The 24,386-nt window shown below is 38.2% G+C and overlaps 1 protein-coding gene across 19 annotated transcripts in view; it reads left to right on the forward strand.

Annotated features, from left to right (window-relative positions):
• The window catches only part of Syne1 (spectrin repeat containing nuclear envelope protein 1), a 437,993-nt gene that overhangs the window by 140,259 nt on the left and 273,348 nt on the right, over positions 1-24,386 (forward strand). For all 19 annotated transcript variants that reach the window (XM_074072146.1, XM_074072138.1, XM_074072173.1 and 16 more), the window contains 15 exons: positions 217-381; positions 852-1,004; positions 2,475-2,618; positions 4,639-4,812; positions 7,389-7,547; positions 8,170-8,334; positions 9,890-10,024; positions 11,917-12,075; positions 12,290-12,498; positions 13,094-13,202; positions 14,963-15,127; positions 17,486-17,653; positions 19,294-19,464; positions 20,134-20,274; positions 23,553-23,713. In XM_074072146.1, coding sequence (XP_073928247.1) covers positions 217-381; positions 852-1,004; positions 2,475-2,618; positions 4,639-4,812; positions 7,389-7,547; positions 8,170-8,334; positions 9,890-10,024; positions 11,917-12,075; positions 12,290-12,498; positions 13,094-13,202; positions 14,963-15,127; positions 17,486-17,653; positions 19,294-19,464; positions 20,134-20,274; positions 23,553-23,713 — 2,378 coding nt within the window. The remainder of the gene's footprint in view (positions 1-216; positions 382-851; positions 1,005-2,474; positions 2,619-4,638; positions 4,813-7,388; positions 7,548-8,169; positions 8,335-9,889; positions 10,025-11,916; positions 12,076-12,289; positions 12,499-13,093; positions 13,203-14,962; positions 15,128-17,485; positions 17,654-19,293; positions 19,465-20,133; positions 20,275-23,552; positions 23,714-24,386) is intronic.

Raw genomic sequence — 24,386 nt, forward strand, 5'->3', positions numbered from 1 at the left:
GGGTCCCTTGACCCCAGGAATTTGAAGCCAGCTTGGGCAAGTCCCGTTCTTAAAAAGAACAACACTCAGTATTTCTAGTTCACATTTTAAAACTTTATTTAAAGTTTGTGCTTTGAAAGAGGTTTAAGATTTATCTTGAAATGTACACTCATTTTTCCTATCAGTTAGTAATACCTGGTTTCTGGTTTACAAGTGTGTATGTTCTTTCTTTTTTAGGATTTTTTTCGAAATTTGCCTCATTGGATCCAGCAGCATACTGCCATGAATGATGCTGGCAATTTTCTAATTGAAACTTGTGATGAGATGGTTTCCCGTGACCTTAAGCAGCAATTGCTGCTGCTGAATGGGCGATGGAGGGAGTTGTTTATGGAAGTCAACCAAGTATGTCTTGGAAATCTATCTTCACTTCAAATGTGTTTGTGTTAGAACTGTGGGGATAGTATGGTTAGAAGCACTTTTACCTCTGTAGCATGGGCTCACTAAGGTGGAGTACAGACATGTTTACAAAGGGTGTGTTTTACACTTAATTGTTCATTCTTTTCCATTCATAATGGAAAAACATTACAGAAATGCAGCCTTTAACTAAGATTGTGTTGACATTTAAAGCCTGCTTAGAGAAAGGATTCACTCTTCGAATCATAGTTCTTCATTGTTGTGCTGATTCCTTTCTTCCCTTTCAAATTAATTGGACTTGCTTCAAATTTATGTAAAATAAGAATCAGGAATGAGAGTTGTTCTTACCATATAGCAATTGCAGAGCATATGAGAATATGTTGAAATGCATGAGGGGTGGGGGCTTCTGGATGCACAGCTTCATGACTTTCAGATGTCTCCTCTCTCTGTCTTCACAGTACGCTCGAGCTGACGAGATGGACAGAATGAAGAAAGAATACACAGACTGTGTTACCACCCTCTCTGATTTTGCAACAGAAGCCCATAGGAAACTTTCTGAGGCCTTAGAAGTCTCCTTTCTTAATGTCAGGTTATTAATTCAAGACTTGGAGGTAAGAAGTTATTTGTGACAATAAAGACCAACACGGATGCTTGGATCATTGCAGAAGTGTCTGTGCACTGGGGATCATTTTTGACAGGTCCACTGAACGTAATTTGTACCTTTTATTAAAAAATATACTTGAATCTTTTAAAAGATAGGTTTTGATCATATGAAGCAACTTCAAAATAATTTTTCTTTTTTAAATTATTGTACTGAAGGTACATTGTGAAATTCACTGAAGTTCTTACAAAAAATATATCATAGTTGAATTCATCCCCCTCCATCATTATCCTTTGCCCTCCCTCCCCCATTCCTGGAATAGATTCAACAGGTCTCATTTTTCCATTTTCATACATGAGTACAGAATATTTACACCATATTTTCCCTCCTACACCCTTTCTTTATATACTCCCCTGTCACACTGGTACCAACCCCCAGACAGGACCTGTTTTATCTTCCTCTTCTCTGTTTTTGAAAAATGACATTTTGTTTGTGTAAGATAACTATACATGGGATTTCATTGTGACCTTTCCATGTATATACAAATTATAACCCAAATTGGTTCATTCTCTCTATTTTTATCCTTTCTACCTTAATCCCCTTTTTATGGTGATTTCAACGGGTTTAAAAATTCTGTATTCATTCTTGTATAGGAAGTACACCAACCATATTCACCGTCTTAACTTCTTTCTTTTACCCTCCCTCTCCTGTTAGTGAAAATAATTTTTAATTTGCAGTTTTTACAACCAAATTATAAAGCATTAGGAATAGCAGGAGACATTTGTAGATAGTGCCTCCACAAGAATGCCTCCAACAATAAAGAATTACTACACAAATTATTGTGTTTGCATATTTTGAAGAGCCTGATTCTCAAAAATGTAATAATGGAAGAATACTTTACTTGGAAAGATCTTATAATATCACATTAAGCAGGAAAAGTAAACCATGGTATCATCTTTTTGTTTTTTTGTAAAAATAAAAAGGTATAAACACACACAGGAAAAAATAATGATGCAATGAGATGTTGGCTTTGTTTTTCTCCAGGTGAGAAAGCTATAAGTAATTTAATTTCACCATCCTAACACTTCTAATTTATGTTTTCTACAATGACAAAGTATTACTTTTTAAAGAAAAATTTAGGTTAAATTTTAAAGTCAGCATTGTTCCAAACTATAACATGCACGATATAGTACTTCTGTAATGCACTAACATATTTCCGAAAGTGTAAAGAGTACTTCAACTAGTCTTTATGTTAACTTAAGGATAGTTGATCACTTCTAAAGGTAAGTTTTTATTTATTTGTATAATATTGCCCATATTTTAGTAATGAAGGAAAACAATGGCTACAATCTGTAAAACTTTACAGTAAGTCTAGAATTTTGCACAGTGCTTATTGATTTTTGTTCTGCCTTCTATGGAATCCTGAACCTGAAAGGAAACGTGTCATGTGTTAATCAAGTTTTTGCAATGATTCCTGCAGGACATTGAGCAGAAGTTACCTGTTATGGACGCTCAGTACAAGATGATGACAAAGACAGCACATCTTGTTGCCAAAGAAAGCCCTCAAGAGGAAGCTAATGAAATGTTTGCAACCATGTCCCAGCTCAAAGAAAAGCTAAGCAAGGTGTGGAAATACTGCAATATACACCTGCCATGGGCACCAACAGTGCTGTCAGCCCCACACCACCCCTGTCACCCATGGCAAATCCTTTACTTGTCAACAAATCATGCTTTTGTGTCATATTGGTATTCCTGATTTAGTAACTTCATCATTTAGTCACCTTTTCATGAATTTAAAAAATAAATTAATTCACAGATTACCCTCTGCTAATTTTGAGATGATATAGCTATAGCTGTATTTAGAAAGTTATTTTTCAGGGGAGTAGAATTAAATGAGGTAAAATAGAGAGGGGAGAGAGTCAGATGTGGGTAGAAGAGGGGCAGGAGGAAGAGAAAAACATATCTTAGTGAAAATGTCTCAGATTTATTTGCAGTACCCCTGTTCTAAGTTTGTTGTTTTCTGCTAGCATAGCACTGAAACAGTGGGAATTCTGCCCGTGACTTTTCATAAAGCTCATTCTTGTCTTAGGATATCCATTGGTGCCACTTCTGCTGCAGAGTTCTGGATGGCTACTAGCACCACACAAAAGCCTTTTCTGTTTTGTTGCGAGACTTTGCCTTAGCTTTGGAAGTTCCGTTGGGTTCTTTTATCTGAATTCTAGGAAGATGGCACTGTTTTCTTGGATTACTAACTTCTAGCAAAAGGAGCAATTAAATAAATGAGCAAAAATATTTTATAAGACGGAATCTGAAAACAAATAAAAGCAGAGGTATCTACTAAGTAGATAACAGAATTACAGAAAGAATTAAATAATTAAATAGAATAATAGAAAGACTAACTCAAGTGAAAATGAAAAAAGAATAAATGAAAAAAAATAAGGAGAGGAATTATGGTCATGAAAAAGAACTTGGTCAATCTTGTGTATATCAGAAAGTTCATTTCTCAATTGATTTTAATATTCAAGCCTACATTACTTATAGTGTAATGGGAGTGGATAATTATGGTACTACCGACTGCCAGAAAAATTTGCTAAGGAATATGAAGAATTCAAAGTCAGCGTTTTCAATTTTGTAGCAGCTTTCTAGGCCATATCTGCACTTATGCTTCTTAGCCTGAGCCAGATGCAGTGCTTTTAGGGCAATGTTTGGGACAGCAAATTGTGCTATTGTTTTCTTACTGCTGGTAAGGATGCAGCATCTTGACAAGTTTTCTATGGCTCCCAGGAAATAGCAGAAATCACACTGGCTTTATACACCGTAGTGGAGTCTCTTGGTTTTGTTCAAGCTAATTTTAGTAGTCTTGTTGCAGAAGACAGTAGCTTTCAACTGCAGAGTTTATCCTTTAAGCAGTATATCCCAGAACATGAAATAGTACTGCACATACAATTCTGTCACAGCATAACAAAATGTTGCTGCTACACACTTTCTTCCATGATCACTTTTGCATGTTACTGATCTGGGGGAGGAGACATCCCCTACCATGAGAACATTCATTAATACAGTGGTGTGTGACATGTGTGCTTGGGACGAGTAGGATGTTGGTAAGCGGAGAGTAGCGAAGCCTAAAGCTGGTGGTGGGAGGTAGGAAAACACAGAGGTGTCCAGGAAGAAAGAGTCCACAGGTAAGTTTGTTCCAGACAAGAACATCCTGAGTCCTAGAGCTCATGAAAATAAAGCTGGAAAACGTATACATCCAGACAGTGTAATGATGATTCATGACTGTCTTAGGTCAGATTTCAAGACCAAAGTAAAAATGAGTTGCATGGTTTATGAAACAGAGTTTGATGCCATCTGCCTACTAACAGCAGTCATTTAAATGGGAAAGTGTTATCCAGATGGAAAACTTACATGAATTTTTATGAGAAAACTCCATAGGCCTTAATTTGTCTCCGTGGTAAAGTAGGTTTTTTTGGAAAGCAAAGTTGAGCAATACAGAGGAAATGTCAATACAGAAGCATTTTAGAGTTTTGTAAGCCCCAAATGACCAGATCACTAAAGACTGGTTCCTGAGAGCTAGGCATAGTACCTCGAACTCACAATACTTTCTGCCTTTCCATGAGATTTTTGGCTTTGTGTTTTTAAAGGTCAAAGAATGTCATTCCCCACTCCTGTATGAGTCCCAGCAGCTGTCAGTTCCATTGGAGGAGCTGGAAAAGCAGATGACATGCTTCTATGAGTCACTTGGGAAAATCAATGAGATTATAACCGTTCTTGAGCACGAGGCACAATCTAGTGCTCTTTTTAAACAAAAACATCAGGTAAGAAAAATCCCTTTCAGAGATATAATTATTTTAAAGCATATGAAATAAGATCGGAGTGCTGCTTACAGTAATAGAAATTCAGTTAGCACAAAAATATTTTTCCAAATAGTACGGTACAAGTAACTCAAAACAAAAGTGCATGTCTTGCCCACAGATGCAAACCTGTCCCTCGTTGGTGAAGGGTGTTTAGGGGTGGGAGCTGTTCCCAGAGGCCAGGCTGGTGGAAGCTAGGCTCTTCCCTTCTAAATTAAAAAGTTCTTTGAGTTAAGAAAAATTAGGAAGCCTTGTTTATTCTGAGCACTTGCCTCTGCCTTTGATGAACTGGGCACATGAGCTGACCAATTCAGCAAGCACTGATGGATGTGTGCTCAGTGTATGCCAGGCCCAGCATTCTGAACCTCAGTACAGAAGTTCACACTGTGTCTCTGATGTAAGGAGTATGTTTTACAAGTAGGCCAAATCCACTACTCTGTCTTGAAACAAACAGGGTACTCATAGTACCTGCACCTTCCATTAGCCTCTCTGCTTCATACTTATTTACCAGTGAGTCTGGGGATCATATTTCGAGAACAAAGTCTACAAAAAGTTTAGTGTAAATAAATTCTCATTTGTACTTTTTAAAGAATAGTAAATACATGTATTTCAAGTCTTTTATCTTTATACTGATGTTCTGTTTTTATTTATGTTCTCATTTTTCTTTTCTTTTCTTTTTTTTTTTTTGGTGGCACTGTAGTTTGAACTCAGAGCCTCATGCTTGCTAGGCAGGCACTGTTACCACTTGGAACCATTCTGGCAGCTACATTGACTTGCTTTTGAGAAGTAACTTGGTGCTGCTCTGCACGTATCTTTGGGCATCACTTGCTTCCTCATTAACTGAAAAAATGGTTACTTTCATTAAAAAGTGTTTCTTCATCCCTTGATTTTTTGGAGATATATATTATAACTACATGTACTAATATAATATATAATATATAATAATATAATTACATGTAGTAGTTATATATATAATATATATATATATTCTGTGCCTATGAGATCTTCTCTTTGACTATGGGAGTAGAGCTGGTTGAACACACAGAAAGCTATAGAATTGTATGTGGTGTGATAATCAGTGTTTTTCTGCCTCATGTTTAGTGAGATGTATATGCATAGTTGTCTCCTACTGAGTGGTGTAGCTAATTGATTTATTTGGTTGGTTTATTAGAAAAGAACCTTTCTGTCAGACAGGAGTGAAACTAACGTAGGAAAGGTTTGCCACCACATTCATTGAGATAGATTCATGGAAGGAGGCAGTTTCCTTTAGTAGAAAGAGAGAATGTCTGAAATGAGTCACACAGAAACTCAGATCTCAGGTCTGATGTAGCACATGAAAAGCCTTGATGAACTTTAATTTCCTCATCTTCAAATGAAAGTGATTACCCCTAATAATATGTACTCTGTAATTGTAGCATCATTGTTGCTGTTGGTAGTAAAGCCACAGTCGCTGTATCACCAAGCCCTATTCTAATGACTTTGTATCATATTGGATAAAAATCTTTCATTTTGAGTCTTGGTTCCATTTCCTACTTTCCCAAATTGCCATCAAATAATATTTCCATAAGAAAAGTGATATTTATATTATTATGATTGAAAATAAATATTCTTATCTAACCATGTATTTTGTAGACCTCCTGAGTCTACAAAAGAAAAGTTATATCCTTATCCATTTTTCCAAAACAAGTCCTGCTCTTAATATTTGCATTTGGATGACCAAAAAATAGCATCCAAATGATCAGTTTAAAGTATTCTTTTCAAAGCAGTTGTGAAGATGTTGAAATGCAAGTGGCAAAGATTCAACATAAAATGACTCTCCACTTCGAGGGGGTGGATCATTTCTACTCTGTCTTTTGCCAAAGCTGCTATGATGGTCAGAGGGAAAGAGCCTGTCAGTCCCCCCCATGACAGTTGCAAGTCTTCCCTGGGTCTTATTGGTTTGCTGCCTGTTTTTATGGGGATCTGAAGCTCACTATTTCATTAATTATGTTGCTAGCTTAGGAACCATAGGAATTCAACTGCCATAACAAAGGTACATAAGTAATGTATAACCTGATACCTCTGGCTCAAGAAAGTAAATGCACATTGGTGTTAAATTTATTTAGTCTGATTAAAATCTAATATGGGGATTGATTTGTGATTGTTCTTTCAGTAAACCATATGCCTATCAACCAGTTGGAAGAATAGACACTAGACAAATAACAATTTTAAAGATCTGTCATCTTCTTCATGTCAATTAGATGGGCACGAAATAGAAAACTCAAAAAACTCATTGTGACATTGAAATGCCTCGTATAAAAAGTACTGGCTTCCATGCTTGTTTAAAATTGGGCTCTTTTGAAAAGAAATATTTCTCTATACTCTGTTGATTAAAAGATAGAGATACGTAATGTTGTTATTATTTATAATGGCTCCTCCTTCTTTCTTTCTTAGCCTCTCTTTCTCCTTTCCTTCCTTCCTTCTCTCCCCCTCCCTTCTTTCCTTCTTTCTGGTCTCACTGTCATATAAATAGTATTATCTCAAGTTTCCTTTCCTTGTAGGAGCTGGTAGCTTGCCAAGAAAGCTGTAAGAAGACTTTAACACTCATTGACAAGGGCAGTCAAAGTGTTCAAAAGTTTATAAGCATGAGCAATGTCTTAAAGCATTTTGATCAGACAAAGCTACAGAGACAGATTGCAGATGTTCATTTTGCTTTTCAGGTAATTTTCTCTCTGTACTTTAGAGTTCTAAACCCAGAAAAATACAAAAAGGGAAGACAAGTAAACTACACTGGTTGCTAAAATACCCTACCTTCTGGTATTTGGAAACCAATCACTTCACTACTTTTTTTCAAATACTAATATTGAAAACAGTTAATTATTCTCATCCTAATGAAATAGCCTCCTTCCAAGTATTTTTTTAAAGCAAAGAAAGATGCTGTCTCACCAAATGATGCTTTCAGTAATTGGAAAAGAGCATCCTTTTGTGACTACCATCAGGCTTCATGACCCATAGCTTCCCCTCTGTGGATTCTACCGACTACAAGTTGAATATATTAGAGACAGAACTGCATCTCTACTAAGCACGAGCAGCCTTTTTTCTTGTCACAGTTCTTTAAACAATACAACTATTAACAAGCATTTATGTTGTATTAAGTATTTTAAGTAATCTAGAGATGGTTTATAGGATACAGAAGGATGTGCCTAGGTTACGTGCAAATATAAAAATTATGTATAAAAATGTTATATATGAGACTTGAGCATCTGTGAATGTGGGGACTCTTGGGGTCCTGGAACCAACCCTTCACGGATGCCAAGGGATGACTGTATTCTTTACAATAAGAACATGGTAAAGAAAACTGGAGACTGGAAGAAGCACGTGGAAGCCAACAGCCGCTTGATGAAGAAGTTTGAGGAGTCTCGGGCAGAGTTGGAAAAGGTGCTGCGTGTCGCTCAGGAGGGCCTGGAGGAGAAGGGGGACCCTGAAGAACTCCTGCGTAGACACACGGTGAGTCTGCCCTGAATGGTGCATTTGCCCTCAAGTGCATGGAAAGCAGTCTTGGATAAGAAAATAAGAGGTTGTCTGATCTAAAGTGGAGGGTCAGGAAGGTGATGAGTAATGAAAGAAGAAAGTTTGTAGATAGGAAACCCAAGAAACAGAGGACAGAAAGAACTTCAAGAGTAATTGGTTTGCTGACTTATAAGTGCGCATTTTTAAGTCCCTGGAATAGTAGAGTTGGATAATTCAGGATCTCTAAATTACTAACTCATCATTTAGCTCAGAAATTCTTATATAATTAAAGATTCTCTTAAACCAAAGTCGCATGCATGGTGAGGTCCTTTGTGCTCACGGTAAGGCCTGCATGCCATTAGGGTAAATGTCACGTCACTTGGAGCCTAGCAGTCTACACAAGTTCTCCTACTGCTGTGAGGCCATCTTCATGCTTATCCTAATTATTTAAATTACATTAGTGTTGAGGACATTGATGATGCATGAAGTGCTGTGTGGGGCATGGCGAGCATTCTGGGAAAACAGGTTTTGGAGGATTATTTCAGGACGTTTGTGTAAACCACCCCCTCAATAATGATGCCATGTACTGGACATGCTGCTTTCTAGAATTAGGGCCCATGTCTGAGGCCACAAGGCACAAAGCACCTCATTCAGTTTATAACGCCTTTCTGTTTTGAATCACTGTACTTTCAAAATATTTCTGCACACCTATGCCCGAGACTGCGTGAGACTTGAGTGTGTATGTACATGTGTATTGTGTCGCCTGCTCTGTTCAGAATTTCATAACAAAATTCCATAGATTGGTGACTTCAGTGATAGCAATTTATTTTCTCATTGTTCTGTAGGCTGGGAAGTCTGAGATCAGGGTGCCAGAGGATGGGGTTCTGGCAAAGACCTTCTTTCTAGTTTGTAGTTCACCTTCTTTTTCACGTCCTCACATGTCAGGGAGAGTGAGCTAAGCAAGCTCTCTGATGTCTCTTCCTATAAAGCATTAATCCTGTCATGAAGGCCTCATTTAAATCTTATCACCCCAAGAAGCTCCATCTCCAAATACCCTTGCCTTTGGGGATATAGGGCTTCAATGTACAATTTGTGAGGGACACAATTCCATCCACAACACATGTGATCAAGTCGCACTTGGGGAGTGTGATAATGTCTCATAAGAAACACATTGTAGCTGAGAAGTGAGGTGTTGGGAACCTCAGCCCAGGCTTTTATCCTGCTCTTCTGACTTTACCAAAGAAGGAGCAGAACTCTGTCATGATGGAAACAGAGAATTACGATCTTTCTCCAGCCTTTCAGAATAGTCTACCAAATTTGAAAAATGCAGAGATTTTTTCCTAAAATACAAAAGGTACTAGTTGATTGACAGAGGTGTTGACTTCAGACTCATATGACAATAGTTTATTCCCGAATAAAAGAAAGAAGTTGTTGCCTGGAAGTTTGGAAGAAGACAACAGCTGGCTCGGAGGCTTGTTTAGAGGTAGGAGCACGTTTGGTGATGGTGACTTTTATTCCACCCAGCATTGTAACTGCTCTCCCCTCTGTGTAGGAGTTCTTCAGCCAGCTGGATCAGAGGGTGCTTAATGCTTTCCTGAAAGCTTGCGATGAGCTCACAGACATCCTCCCCGAGCAGGAGCAGCAAGAGCTGCAGGAAGCTGTCAGGAAGCTCCATAAGCAGTGGAAGGTGAGCCAGGACACATGGGGCCATGGAGGTCATGTCGTGAATGAAGGGGCAGCACAAGACAGAACTAAGGTCCAGGTATAAGAGAAATTTAGTAATTCATGGAGAGTCACCATAGCTACTGCTCCCATTAAAAAAAAACTGAACTTGAACAAAACATGATATGACATGGTAGAATTTTGTTATTCCTACTTTATAGCTGCATACATATTACTTTTAACAGTCTTTCATGTCCTGATTTTCAGGGCAGTTGTGATGGTGTGTTGCTTTATTTGAGCAACACTTACTGAAATCTTCTTAAATAAAAAAAATCATGTTAGTTTTACTGGTAAAATGACTATATAAATATATATATATATATATGTCTATTCTGTTATCTTCAATGATTTTACCATCTTGTTTAGATAACTATGATCTAAAAATTTAAATAAAAACATTTACTGGGTAAGGGTTTGGTGATGAACAAAGCATAATCCCTTTCCACAAAGAACTGAATTCAATTAGGGAGATAATTAGTTGCAAATAATGTAAGTATAATATATAATACATCAGAAATGTATACATGTTCTACTTATGGAAGCTTTGAGAGAAGATGGCAGACTCACTTGATAGAGAAGAGTGAGTGACATCATTAGCTCTGAACTAGGAATTCAAAGAAAGAGCATGAAGTGGGGAGGAAGGTGACCCCACAGCAATGGGAAGAGAGAAAGCCAGAGGCTGTGCAGGTGAGGAACTCGGGGCTCTGCGTCTGTAGCTGTGGAGGAATTGTGGGAAGCAGTGCTGGGTCCAGCACATGGAGCCAGCTTGATATCAGCATGACAGCTTCCGGAGGTGGTGGCATGTAACTGAGTCTCTCTGGGCTCGAGGCAGGAAGACTCCTCTAACTGCAGGTGAACCAGTGCCGTCAGGAGGTGCTATTTTGTGTGTATCTCATGAGTCTTGGGCCTTAGAAGATTGGCAGTTACTAGTCTTTCCATGGGGTTGTGTTACTTTCTGATTTTTAAAATCTCAGTAACATGAGATAAAACATTGTCTTTGGGCATAAGAAAAGCAAAGTGAAAGAAGTCCATTGTTTTGCATGCTAAATTTTAAATTTTAAGCATCTCATTAAAAAGAAAAAGATTCTTAAAGAAATCCAAGCTTTCAATATGCCTTTGAAACTGAGCATACCATAAATGTATTATAGAGACTACAATAGAAGGTTGTATTTTATTACATCTACACACACATTCAGCTCTCTGGGATATAATCTGTCATAGCCTTACCTTGGTTTTCTCATTAGTTATCTTAATATTCTATTTCAAAAAGAATCTTTGTTTAACACTTACTATGGGCTACAAGTTGGTTAAAATTAATAAATATACAGCAAAAAGTTGCCCAAACTTAGACTATCTCAAAAGAGAAGAACATGAAAAAGTGTTGTATTATTTGAGTACTTGCTCGCTTGTTTCTTAATGCAGAAAGATGACATGGCAGGTGGTCAGGAGCCCTGAACTATTTAGTCCTGGTATTTGAGGACTTAGTATTTGGGGTACTAAGAATGTCTCCTTGACTTGGTGAAGTGGGTAGAACACCTGTCCTTCCCACTCACAAGGTTGTGGATGAATCAGAGGGGACCCCTATTGGGGAAAGGGTATGTAATGTCAGTGCTTGATTTAAATCTAAATTAATGTTCTAATCTATGAAACAGGAACATTAATCCTGGACAAGGCTATTGTGAAAATTAAATAGAATAATCACTGTAAAAATACCTGACCCACAACAGACAAGGATTCACTGTAGTCCCAGTGTTTGAAAGTATAAAAGAGTATTTTAGATTGTTATGTCACTCACACTAGAAACGCACATAGTCAGAAACATGATTTTGTTTTTCTGGATCTTCCTGTGGAATGCAGGATCTTCAAGGAGAAGCCCCTTATCATTTGCTCCATCTGAAAATCGCAGTGGAAAAGAACAGATTCTCTGCCTCTGTAGAAGAATGCAGAGCTGAGCTGGACCGAGAGACCAAGCTGGTGTCCCAGGAAGGCAGCGAAAAGACCATTAAAGAGCATAGGGTGCGTCTCTTACCATACACCAAGTTTGCACATATATGTGCATGGTTATTTAGTGGATGTAACCAACACTTTGGTTTGGGTTTGAACAAAAAAATAAGCTTAATTACTCTGCATGGTAGTTGACAGGAGTCTCCTTTAGTTTTTCTATTAAAATGTGGATTCCCATTGTGTATGGCTTCCCACTGGATTTATAAAAGTATTTATTGCTTATTAGATTTTCTTCAGTGACAAAGGTCCTCATCATCTCTGTGAGAAAAGGCTACAATTCATTGAGGAACTGTGTGAGAAACTCCCAACACGGGACCCAGTAAGGGACACACCTAAAACCTGTCACATGGCTCTCAAAGAACTCAGAGCTGCCATTGACAGCACCTATGTGAAGCTCATGGAAGACCCAGACAAATGGAAGGACTATATTAGCAGGTAGGCTTGGGTTGTTGCCAGGGAAGAATCTAGTCTCTCTTCAGAATCTCTGTTAGCGCAGAGATCAGTCTAAAAAAGAGGTGACAGATATTTCATTATACACGATAAAAAAATCAGTTTGTGTATCTTGCCCAGCTCTTGTCCAAAATGCTTCATTTGTTCAAACAGATGGGTTTCGGTGAGAGATGGGTGAGGCTTTTTATTCTAAATGACCAAATGTTCTCTCTTTGAGGCAGAATTGGTAATTCCTTTTCTCTGCTTTTGTTGTAACCCCTTAAAAAAGAGAGACATCTGCCTCTTTGGGTTAGTGTCTCACCCTGGTGGCGACTTATGAGGCCAGACCTCAGGTGGTCCCTTCTTCCAGGTGCTCAGGCCCCAGGACATCTTTGTCCTCAACTTGAGCTCCTCCAAGTTTTGAACCCAGAGGCAGCTACCCCTGTGAGCTTCACAGTAGTTTCCAGAAAATCTGTTAACCAGTTTAGCAAAAACTTGATTAGTACATTTCCATGACTCAATTCAAAATAGAAAATGTGTCTATTTTTATACCATTCTGATATTCCCTCCCTTTAATAAGAAAATGCTTGTGTTATTTCAGATTTTCTGAGTTCTCATCTTGGATGTCTGCCAAGGAGAAACAGTTGAAGAGAATCAAGGATGAAGCTATTGATACTGCCAACCACGAAGAGGTTAAGCGTGCTGTCGATGTAAGTTCTGGCCAATGCTTGCTAGAGAAATTTTCCAATGATAAAAACAGTGTTGGCTTTTATTTTTCTATTGCAAAAAAGCCTTATGTTTCTGAACATTTTCTTAAATGTTCTCCTTAAACAAGATGTAAGTTTTCTGTTGTGTGGAGACCAGTGGAGTCGTTTTCTACTGACTCACTGATAGTTTGGGGACGGGGTCACTCATGTCAGTGGTACCTGTCATGCACCTTTAGCTAATGGGGAATGATGAGTGAAAAATTTTGTGCATGGGTGTGTAACACAGATTTAAAAACTCACAGAAAACAAGAACTCGTGTGCTTCTGTACAATACATTTTTAGTGACATGAAAGCCAGGTCACAGAAAAATTAGGGAGTGGCAAGGTCTCTGAGCATCCCTTTTCTGTCATATTTAGGGTAGACTGGTTCCTTTCAGACTCTGTGAGCAAGGGCACAGCCTAATAAACCCAGCCAAGGTGACAGAGCCTCAGGTCTGAACATAGTTTGCGTTCTGTGAGTGGGACCCAGCCCTCTTAATGTGGCCTTCATTTTATAGATACAGGCAATTCTGAAAATTCTTCCTGCATTCCTCCCTCCCTCCCTCCCTCCTTCCTTCCTTCCTTCTTTCTTCCTTTTTTTTTTTTTTTTAAAACTCAGGGCTTTGCACTTACTAGGCAGGTTCTCTACCACTTGAACCACACCTTTGGCCCTGAAAATTCTTTCAGCATTTTTAACCATTGCAAGTCATATAGCTACTGCTAAGAAGAAGACAATTCCTTTCTGTTCCTTTCCTTCTAATTCCATTTTTTTAAATTCAAGTATGTAATCACCTCAAATGCTAGAGGTGCTCATTAATGTCACAGTGCACATACAGAAGGATATTTTACCTGCTGGTTGCTATTGTAGTACAAAAAAAAATTTACATCTTACATCTCAGTGATCCCCTGCTTCTGGAACCAACCAGCAACCTTTCTTGCTGGTATGAATTTATCCTTGGAAAACTGTGGGGCAGTGCTCTGGGGTTGGAGTCATCTTCACTTGAGATACTGGAGGCAATGGCTGGTCCAGGAGGGTCCAGCTTCCCCAGTCACCAAACTTTCAGTCACTGGCCCTGCCAACCTGGAGCTCTGGAGTCTTTGCTTGTAAACCATCCCTGCCTGGACTAGAGCTATAATCCTATTTATGCATCTTAATATTTGGGTTATTGACTTCTGAAAGCTAACAAAAATGAGGCATAAAATGTAAGTTAAGTTAAAATAAACCTTTAGAGCATCCACAGCAATTTTCAACAAATAGATTATTCAATAAAAGAAAAAATAGCTAACTGAAAAAAAACTCATTCTTTTTCCCAAAAATATCATGTTTTTTCCAGTTCATAGAAAATGAGATATCAAAGTGTATGTGTGTGTTTTATTTATTAATTTGGAATCTCATTCTTCTATAGTACTGTTAGAAGCATCCTATCTGTGATAAAGGAAATATCTGTAAAAATCTAAGCAATCTAATTATGAAGGTGATTTTGTCTTTCAGTATAAACAGTATCAATTGTTCTTATCAGGTATTGAAATTAGGACATTTCTTTTGGGACTTGTAGACTTTTGCTAAGGACTGAGTGCAAAAAGCAAAACAAGCAGACACTCTACTGGTATGAAGTCATGGCTCTTGTGTCCCCTTCACAAACCTTCTTGCATTGAGTTCTTTCCTGCTGGAAAGTTATCATTCACAATTGCATTGTGTTAACCAAAAATGTTCTCTCATTCCAGGAGATTAGAAATGATGTTACCAAAAAAGGCGAGACTCTTAGCTGGCTGAAATCCAGGCTTAAAATTTTGATTGAAGTTTCTTCTGAGAGTGAAGCCCAAAAGCAAGGAGATGAGCTAGCAGACTTATCCAGCTGTTTCAAGGCAGTGGTGACTCTGCTGTCAGAGGTATTCATTCACTCGCACTCTCAAAAGACAGTTCTGGCATGGGAGTCTGGGGGACTCTCTTTTGGCTGTAGTTTAGCAAGTCATCTTATGAAGAAACTGAAGTTGAAACAGAATAGTTACCATACTTATTTAGATGAAGGTTGTTAGGAAAGATAAGAAGAACACTTGAATTGCACTCAGTGCTATAGGTTAGTGGTCTGTATCTAAAGTCTAAAGCTGATCAGTCTATATATTTTTTTCTTTTGCTATTACTAAAACATTGCTATATAAATCATGGTCACTTTAAGATATATAAGGGTTAAAAATAAAGCTGAAGAGTCAGGGCCAGAGCTTAAACCTGATACCCAATTTCCTATTCAACCTTGAGTTTGATATTTAATGTCCCCAGGCCCTGACTTCCTTACTGGTAAAATGGGATTGAAGTGTCTACCTTAAAAGGAAGTTACACAGGTTAAATGCAGTAATGTGTGCAAAGCACAGTGTCAGGACAGTGCTTGATTAATCAGGACAGTGGATGATTAATACCTGGTAACCAGTAACAACAAAATACTCCAGGTTAGTCAGCAGGCCAGAAAAATTCTCTTTTAGCCAAGGTCTATTTGTTTTAAACTTTTTAATATGCATATTGATGGCTGCCTATATTCCTATATAAATTAAGATATACAAACCTTCTTCATTTCTAGCATGGTCTCGTCCACCCTCAATTGTTGCTTAACGTGAGAAGGTGAAGAAGAATAGATATTTATCAATATTTCTTGGCATGGTTGAAATATAAGCTGTAAGGAAAATGACCTGATGGATGACTACAAGATGTCGACAAAGCTGTTGAATTCTAGAGATCTTGAATTCTCTAGAGATGTCCCTAATCTCATAGCCTGTCTGTTAAACTTTTATAATTTTAATCCATATAAATAGATCTGTTTGAGTTTATGGTGGTGAATTTACATGAGCTAAAAATGTTCTGAACTGCTTGTGATTTTTGTTAGATGTGAGAATTTTGATATGCAAATTACAGTTTTCTTAAGCATTTTGGACAAATTGAAAATGGCGATACGATTAATCAAACAATGGAGCACAGGTGATTTCAACCTTCGCTGTATTCCGTAGCAAAGGTCAAGTTTAATTAGTTGCCACCACCAGACTTTAGATAAAAATCTGACATTCATCCTTCTACTTTTTTCTTACCAAAGATGGTAGAAGTAAGTAAACATCTTAAAAGTTAGGTGATGTTTGAGCCAAGGTCTAACTCTCAGGATCAATCACACAGGAGACATTTGTAGTATGTTCTGACATCCTGCCTCCATGAAGAACACATTTGCCAATCTCTAAAATTGTTAGTTTTTAGTCTGAATGTTTTACCAAGTGTTCTGACACTGTCGTGGGATCTGCAGCAACAATCTACCCCTAAAACATGATTATGCAGGCGTTAGTTCTTCACACACTCATCCATCTGAAACTTCTGCATAATCTGAATTAGTGCCCGTTTTGCTACTTAATCACTTAGTGGAATCAAAAAGAGAAAGTGGATAAAAACACTCATTCTGATTACATGTAAATTTATGTAGCATAGACTCAGCATAATCAATTCCTTCCTTTGATAATAATCCATTTGATATTTAAATCAGGGCTGAACATGAAGCATTTGCAGTTGTCCAGTAGAACAACAACACAAAAGGCTGTAGATAGGTCCACAGTCTGCAGGGAAGAGTCACTTCTTTCAAGAAAACTGGTGATATATACTGAGATCTGAAGTTTGTGGTTCTCACTGCTGCTGCTTTGGAGAACAGCATACTCCAAGTTACTTTGGACAAGTTGGAATGGGTCAAAGGAAAAAAACAGGTTAAAAAGCAGGCTTCTGTGGTAAACAAATGATGATAAAATGTAAAAATGATCCTCATAGTGAAGATGGAGAAAATGGAAGTTATTTTTGAAACTAAAACAGAGAAAGCAGAAACTAAACAGAAGAAAAAGCTCAAAATTCAGAAAAATGACAAGGAAGAGAAGCCACTAAAGAACTAAAGAACTAAAGAACTAGGGTACAAACTTTAAATTCTAAGATGAGTAAGTCCTAGAGATCTTAGGCACAGCATGGTAACTCCAGTTGCTAATACTGTTTTGTGTGCTTGAAATTAGCTTTTTTAAAAAGTAGATTTACATATTCTCACAAACACACAAAATGTGTGAGGGGATGGACAGGCTAATGTCCTTGAATGGAGAAGCCATTTCATAACGTATATGTATATCAAAGCATCGCATTGTCCACCCTAAATATATACAATGTTAATTTGTCAATTATACCTCAACTGAAAAAGATTGTCTGGATGTAACACAGAGTTCTCATTTTTCATGGAAATCCAGGTGGAGAACATGGTCAGCAACTTTGGGGACTGCATTCAGTACAAAGAAATAGTGCAAAGTTCCATGGAGGAGTTAATTTCTGGCTCTCAGGAGGTCCAGGAAGAGGCAAAAAAGATCCTGGACTCTGAAAATCTGCTCGAAGCACAGCAGTTCCTTCTTCATCACCAGGTAGAGCCACTGTCTGCTGGCTTCCCTGTGGAACTGGTTAGCTACCCACAGACTCTGAGAGACACAGTCCTCCCTGAGGGAGGGGAGGGGGTAAGGGGAAGGAACCTGGTGAGTGGCTAAAAGAACCTGGTGCTGTTTTCTGCTCTGTGAAATGTTGCATATTTCAGAACATCCTTCAAGACAAATTTCTAGACGGTGATTTGATGACAAAAAGTTCAAGGAATAGTGTGAAGAGAAAATTAATTTAGCTGTGAAGAAACTCCACAAAATTGGTTTAAACTGTGCTTTTCAAAGCATGGAAATCATAGACAAGTTGTTTCATATTTGAGATCACTATTGTCTTGTCACTGTGTTAAAAATCTTTCTTCAGTTTACAAGTTTGAACACATTTAAGTTTGAAAAGTTATAACTTGCCAGGCATTGGTGGCTCACACCTGTAATCCTAGCTACTCGGAGATAAAGATCAGGAAGGATCACTGTTCAAAGCTATCCTAGGAGAAAAGTTCATGAGATCCTGTCTGGAAAAAAAAAATCACAAAAAGGGCTGGTGGAGTGGTTCAAGGTGTAGGTTCTGAGTTCAAATCCCAGTACCGCAAAAAAAAAAAAAAAAGAGAGAGAAAAGTTATAACTTACTTGAAGTTTCAGACTTCGGGCAAATATATGTTTACGAAGGATTAGAACTAGAAGTAAAGGAATTTTAGTATATATGGATCATTGCTTTATTTGGTGCTGAAATTGAACCCAGGGCCTTAGCATGCTAAGTATGCACTGAGTTGTATGCACAATCCTTAATAATAAGTAATATCAATCAATTTACCTCGATAGTCTGGTAGTGTACATTAAAATGTATGCATACATGGAATATGTTGCTTGTCAATAGATTTGGCTCAAATAAAATATTTAATGACAAAATTCCAGATAATTTGATGTACAGTAAAATGCTAACTAGCTAAATATCAAATGCAACAATTAAGTTGCTTTAAAAGTTATGTATGAAATATTAACCTTTAGGTTTTATAGATTTAATTAATAATTTTGAAAAGTCTGTGAGCTCAGGAAATTAGTGTTTGGTATTGTATTGTTCTCATGCTTATTCTATGGGCGGGTATACTTCGTGATGAATAGTAAGTTTACACTTGAGATTTGTACACTACTCTGTTAAAAGATCATACTTCCATAAATCACAGATTTCCCACATGTACCTCTGCATATTAACTATTCCTAATATACTCAGGAAGCAAATTTCTTAATACTTACATTTTTGCACTGTAGATGATAAAACTTGGGCCTTAGGGTTTTTTAAGACAGAAAGTGATTATTAAGATGTGTTGTGTCAAATAGGTTGTTTTGCCAAATTCTTTCTGAAGAATTAAATGCTCTCCAAATCTGCACATAATCTAAACTGAAGTCAAATAATTGACATTGTTTAGTCATTAAAACATAAAGCATTTTGAAACAATGTCCACCTTTGACCAATTCAGATTCCACAATATTCCTGGCTGGACTGTCAGCCTCAGCTTTAACACAGTCCGGCCAGGGCTGCAGGAGAGGGTCCCCTTTGCACCTCTTAGCGTGGGGGCCGCGGCCTGCCTAGCTGATAGAGTCAAGTTCACATCCATCTGTTGGACTTCTGCCTCCAGCAAAAGACCAAGCTGATCTCGGCCAAGCGGAGGGACCTGCAGCAGCAGATGCAGCGTGCGCAGCAGGGGCCGGGCGGGCCAGCAGGGCCGGGCCACAAGGAGCTGCAGGAGCTGGACAGCACCCTGGCCGGCCTGGAGCAGAGCCGGGAGAGGCAGGAGCGCCGCATCCAGGTATGTCACACTGTGGTGATCGTGATCATAATCATGACGACGCCAGGAGTTAATCCACACATTGTCTGAACCCAGAAATTTGATCACATTTCACTTTTGGAAGAAGTCCAGTTCTGTCTACCCCTCTCCCCCTCTCTCCCTTCCTCCTCCTTTTTCCCTCCCCCTCCCCCACCCCCCTCTCCTCCTCCTCCTCCTCCTCCTCCTTCTTCTCTTTCTCTCTCTCTCTCTGTCCTCTCTCTCTCCTCTCATCTCTCTCTCCTCTCTCATCTCTCTCTCTCCTCTCTCATCTCTCTCTCTCCCCCTCTCTGTCCTTCTCTCTCTCTCTTTCTTCTCCCTCTCTGTCCTTCTCTCTCTCACTCTCTCTCTCACCTCTTTTCTTTTTTCCCTCTGTCACTTATCTATATTTTAGGCAACATCTTAGATGCATAGGTAGGGGAGAACTCAGAAACCACCTGTGTGTCCTCTCTGCATAGATGAAGACACTGAGAAAAGAAACTCCTAATGGAATTCCTTGTACAAGACACCAGCATCATTTTATTCAGATTGGGAAATTTGAGCTCAGGTTTTGCTAGACAGGGACAATTTAGGAAAGGAATGAAGCCGAAGCAATATTTCATGATACACATTGGTAATCTGTAACATGATGTGTTGGTTATTTTTTTCAATTAGGTCACCTTAAGGAAATGGGAACGATTTGAGACAAGCAAGGAGACAGTGGTCAGATACCTTTTTCAAACAGGTTCCAGCCATGAGCGCTTCCTGAGTTTCAGCAGTTTGGAAAGCTTATCTTCAGAATTGGAGCAGACAAAGGTATATTAACAAGACCACACAGTTCCTTAGTGCTCATTATTGAGGGAAAGAAAGCTATTGCTCCTCCGTTATTAATATTAATTGCTGTTACTCATTTAATCATTTCTTAATATTTATCGATAACCCACTCTTTTCATTTCACTGGGAGATAAGCACATAGGAACTAAGACAAAGTTTTTCACAGGAGTAGGAAATGGTTGGTTCCCTACCAGAGGCATAGATGTTTAAGAACCTGGAGGACAGGTAAAAGCACACTGAGAAGCAAAGACAGACAGACATCCCTGGAAAGGTGAACAGCATGAAGTATAAAAGTGATAGGAGTGTTCCATCTTGTGAAACAGAATATAGGGACTTGAATTTTCCAGGGAAAGTTGGACAACTTGGTAATGTCGCTGAAGACCTCAAATGTTAGTCTCTAGGGAACATGGAGCTGGAGCCATTGAAGAGTTTTAAGAAAGGGAGTCATACAGCCAGGGCTGGGCTTTAGGGAAGTGAATGTCTAAGCGGATGGAGGAGATTGGCAGAGTGAAAGGCTAGGATCATGGGATTCAATCAGAAAGTTCTTACATATGGGCATAAATAAGGGTGGCAGGGGTCAAAGTCAGTGCATAGGGAGAGGTGAAAAAGGTGAGGTGCATTTGATACTGGAATAGGGCACTCACTGAAAAGAAAGAGAATAGGAACCCAAGGTTTGGAGCCTTGGTGTAATGAGACTGTGATGGGAAACTTGGGGTGGCAGTTAGTGGGGGAGGATGACATAGTGAGTTTGAGGCTCTTGTTGGGCACTAGAGAGCTAGTGGGTGGTCATGTGCTTGGGGTACTCAACCCTGGGAGCTCACACACCTTGGGCACTCAGAGCTGGCTATAAATGTGTGGGAGCATTTGTTCAGGCCTTTTGGTTGCCATTGTACCTGCTTGGGGTTCATGGAAAGACTGAATTAGTATAGAATTGGGTATGCCAATGTATAAGAAAGAACAGCCTTGTGTCCACATTTTTCCAGCTTTTGACAAGAAAGCCCCTGTGTTTCTTACCATTACAAAGTATCTCTGTCTCTTGTACTACTTATTTTTTATTTCTTCTGTTATTAGTTTACTGAGGAGTTTGATGTTCTATAAAGCCACAGACTCTTTCAGTTCTGTACATTTTTATCAGCCGTTTAAAGAGAGCTTTGCTGAATTTTTTATTTTAATTTTAATTGCTTTTCAAACTAAAATATAGCAGATTTCTTTTATTAATGCAGACATTATTTGGTTAATTTTCATGTGCTTCCATCCAGGGTTTCTGACACCCTGTGACTCCAATCTGTACCAATCCCTTGGATTAGTTTAACTGCCAGTAGATGAAATAGGTGTAATGTCTTTAGTCTTCACATAGTTATTACAGCCTTCATTCCAGTTGACAGTCCTTAAAGTGGCTGGGATAAAGGACTCGAGCGTCCCGGTCAGTTTGCAGTAGGGTGCACGTGGCAAGGTTGTGTTTGATCTTCACAACTAGGCAAGGCTTTACTGGTGAGGAAGTAAAGGTTCAGAGTGACAGGACTCGGGTCATTCAGACAATGAAGGTCAGAATCCAGGTTCAACTTTAGATCTACCTGATGCATTCTTCCACCACTCATAAGTTTCTTCCACCACTCATAAGTTTCTTCCTTATGATTTAGTGATTGAGCAATAAAGCTTTGTGTTGTTATTCTATTTTGGCTTAATTTTATTTTAACACCATTTTGCTCTTTGGGTTTTGCTCACACAAAACACTGTATAAGCAGTTTGAAACATTGCTATTTCATGAGCGATTCCAGGGTGTGGGGAAACATTTTATACTTCTGATTATATTCTTGGGATTGTGCGAGATTGTGGTATGATTCACTGTCTACAAAATTAAATCTACAATGACTAAGTTTACAGATTGTAATAGTGAGTGCTTTTAAGTACAGAACTAATGTTCTAACACTAGCAACTCTCTTATTTCAGGATGCTGTATAAGTCTCTGCACCATAAGGAATATATACTTAATTTTTGGCTATTTCTTTCAAATTACTTCTCTGAAGCAAATTGCTTCATCTATGATAACATTTTGAAGTGACATTGATATACCTGTGATGACATTAGGTCTTTCAAACAGGAAGTTTATGTCATTACTTTATCTTGTATGGTGTTATATAATAATCCTGGGAAGTGAACTAAGTGAAAAGCTGGCTTTTTACAAATATTTATATTGGTGTTCTACATTACCTATTTAGGAGAAGGGAAGTTGAAATTTAAACCTCCTGTGAGTAGAGACACTAATTTTCTTCATTCAAGATTATCACTGGGCTTATCTTTTCTAATTTAGTAATCAATATTATTTACCTGACAAAACTCAAATAACATCTAAAATATACCAGTGCCTCATATAAATTAAGTTAACTTTTGAATTAAAATAGTTCAGCATTGTTGAAAATCAGTGACTAGAATTAGTAAGCCATTTCCTTCAATTTTATATAAAGGACATAAAAATGATAATTGGTGCCTGACAGAATGTGAGGCACTTTAAAGTGAATTTACTAATGGAATGCTAAGAGAACCCTTCCAAGAAAAGAATTACCATCTGAATTTTGCAAGAAAGAGCCCAAAAAGTAATTCATCAAAGTGGAACAACTAGTGACTAGCAGGTCCAGGATTCTAGCCCGGGTTTGACTGGTTCAAAACCTTCCTTCCTTCCATCACACTGTGCATGCATATGAAAATAAGATTTAACAGCATTAAGAACAGACTTTACATCTTTCCAGAGAACTAGTAAGCAAAGTCTTTCTGTATAGTAAAGATCGCTGAAACATCACTGTTTATTGGCTAAGATCTTCCTGGATTGACTAAACAAATATTTCTATTCATTGGTCTAGAAATCTGTTATCTTTATGGCTGAAGAATCAATCAGTATTGATCAAGGTATGAATTGACCTGTAATAAATTAACACACTGTAAATAAGTTAATTATTATAAGATGGCTCAGAATCCTAACCAATAAGGCAAAACCAGGAAATCAGTAGAGAAAACCTTTCAGTCAGAATTGCTGAGTAACTAGCAATAGTGATAGAGGACCAGTTCTGTGTCTAAAACAAAAACACCTCAGCAAAGCACCAAGATCAGCCATTTGACAGTGAGTCAGTTTTACCGTTGAGAACAGAACAAGTCTGTCTTTCTATCCATCTCTCTGCAAACTGTGCAGTATGCGCAGTTTACCTGAGGCCAGAGTTAAGGAGCATAAAGTGCCTGCCTAACAGTTGTGATATCTTTTTTTCTAGGACTTTTCTAAGAGGACAGAAAGTATTTCAGTCCAGGCTGAGAACCTTGTAAAGGAAGCTTCTGAGATACCGCTTGGGCCCAGGAATAAGCAGCTGCTTCAGCAGCAGGCCAAGTCAATCAAAGAGCAAGTCAAAAAGCTAGAAGACACACTTGAAGAAGAGTATGTGCTACACACGTCCTAAACTTTCCTCTCTAACATGAAATTCAATACATTCTTTCCTGTGTCTTGTATTCAAAATAGTCTTAAAATCTCAAAGTGTCTGCATATTCCAACATGTCTTGAGGAAGCAACTCACAATTCCAAAGAAACTATCCTCAACTGAGGAATCAGTTTCCACAACAGAGCAAAAGTATATAAGGGATGGGGCATTTGCATCTTTAACTGACTATGTTCATGGGAAAGCCATATCTATTCAATTCTGTGGCCTTTGTAGAAGGAATTTCAAAAAAATAACCAATGTTTAGTTTTTTATTCTATTATTTTGCTGTCACCAGTTGGAAGGAAAGAGAGCTATTTTGATAGTATAGATTCTAAGCACATACCACATCAATCGTCTCCAACCCAAAGCTCCCAAGCTTGTCCACAGTGCCTCAATATTCAAATTGTCACCGATTGATATTCTGTTTCAGAGATTAACTTCAAAAATCTATTTTTAAAAACATTTAATGTTTGTTTACCTGAAAAGAAGAAATAACCTTTTGGCCTATTTTGTACATGCAGTTTGGAGATCAACCTACAAGGTCATGGCCAATATTCTTCAAAACAATGTGGCTAAACATTTCTATTTAGTGATAAACCAAAAACACAATCTACTGGATTTTAGAATGTAAAA

This window comes from Castor canadensis, chromosome 1 (genome assembly GCF_047511655.1).
Source record: "Castor canadensis chromosome 1, mCasCan1.hap1v2, whole genome shotgun sequence".
In the NCBI taxonomy this organism is placed as follows: domain Eukaryota; kingdom Metazoa; phylum Chordata; class Mammalia; order Rodentia; family Castoridae; genus Castor; species Castor canadensis.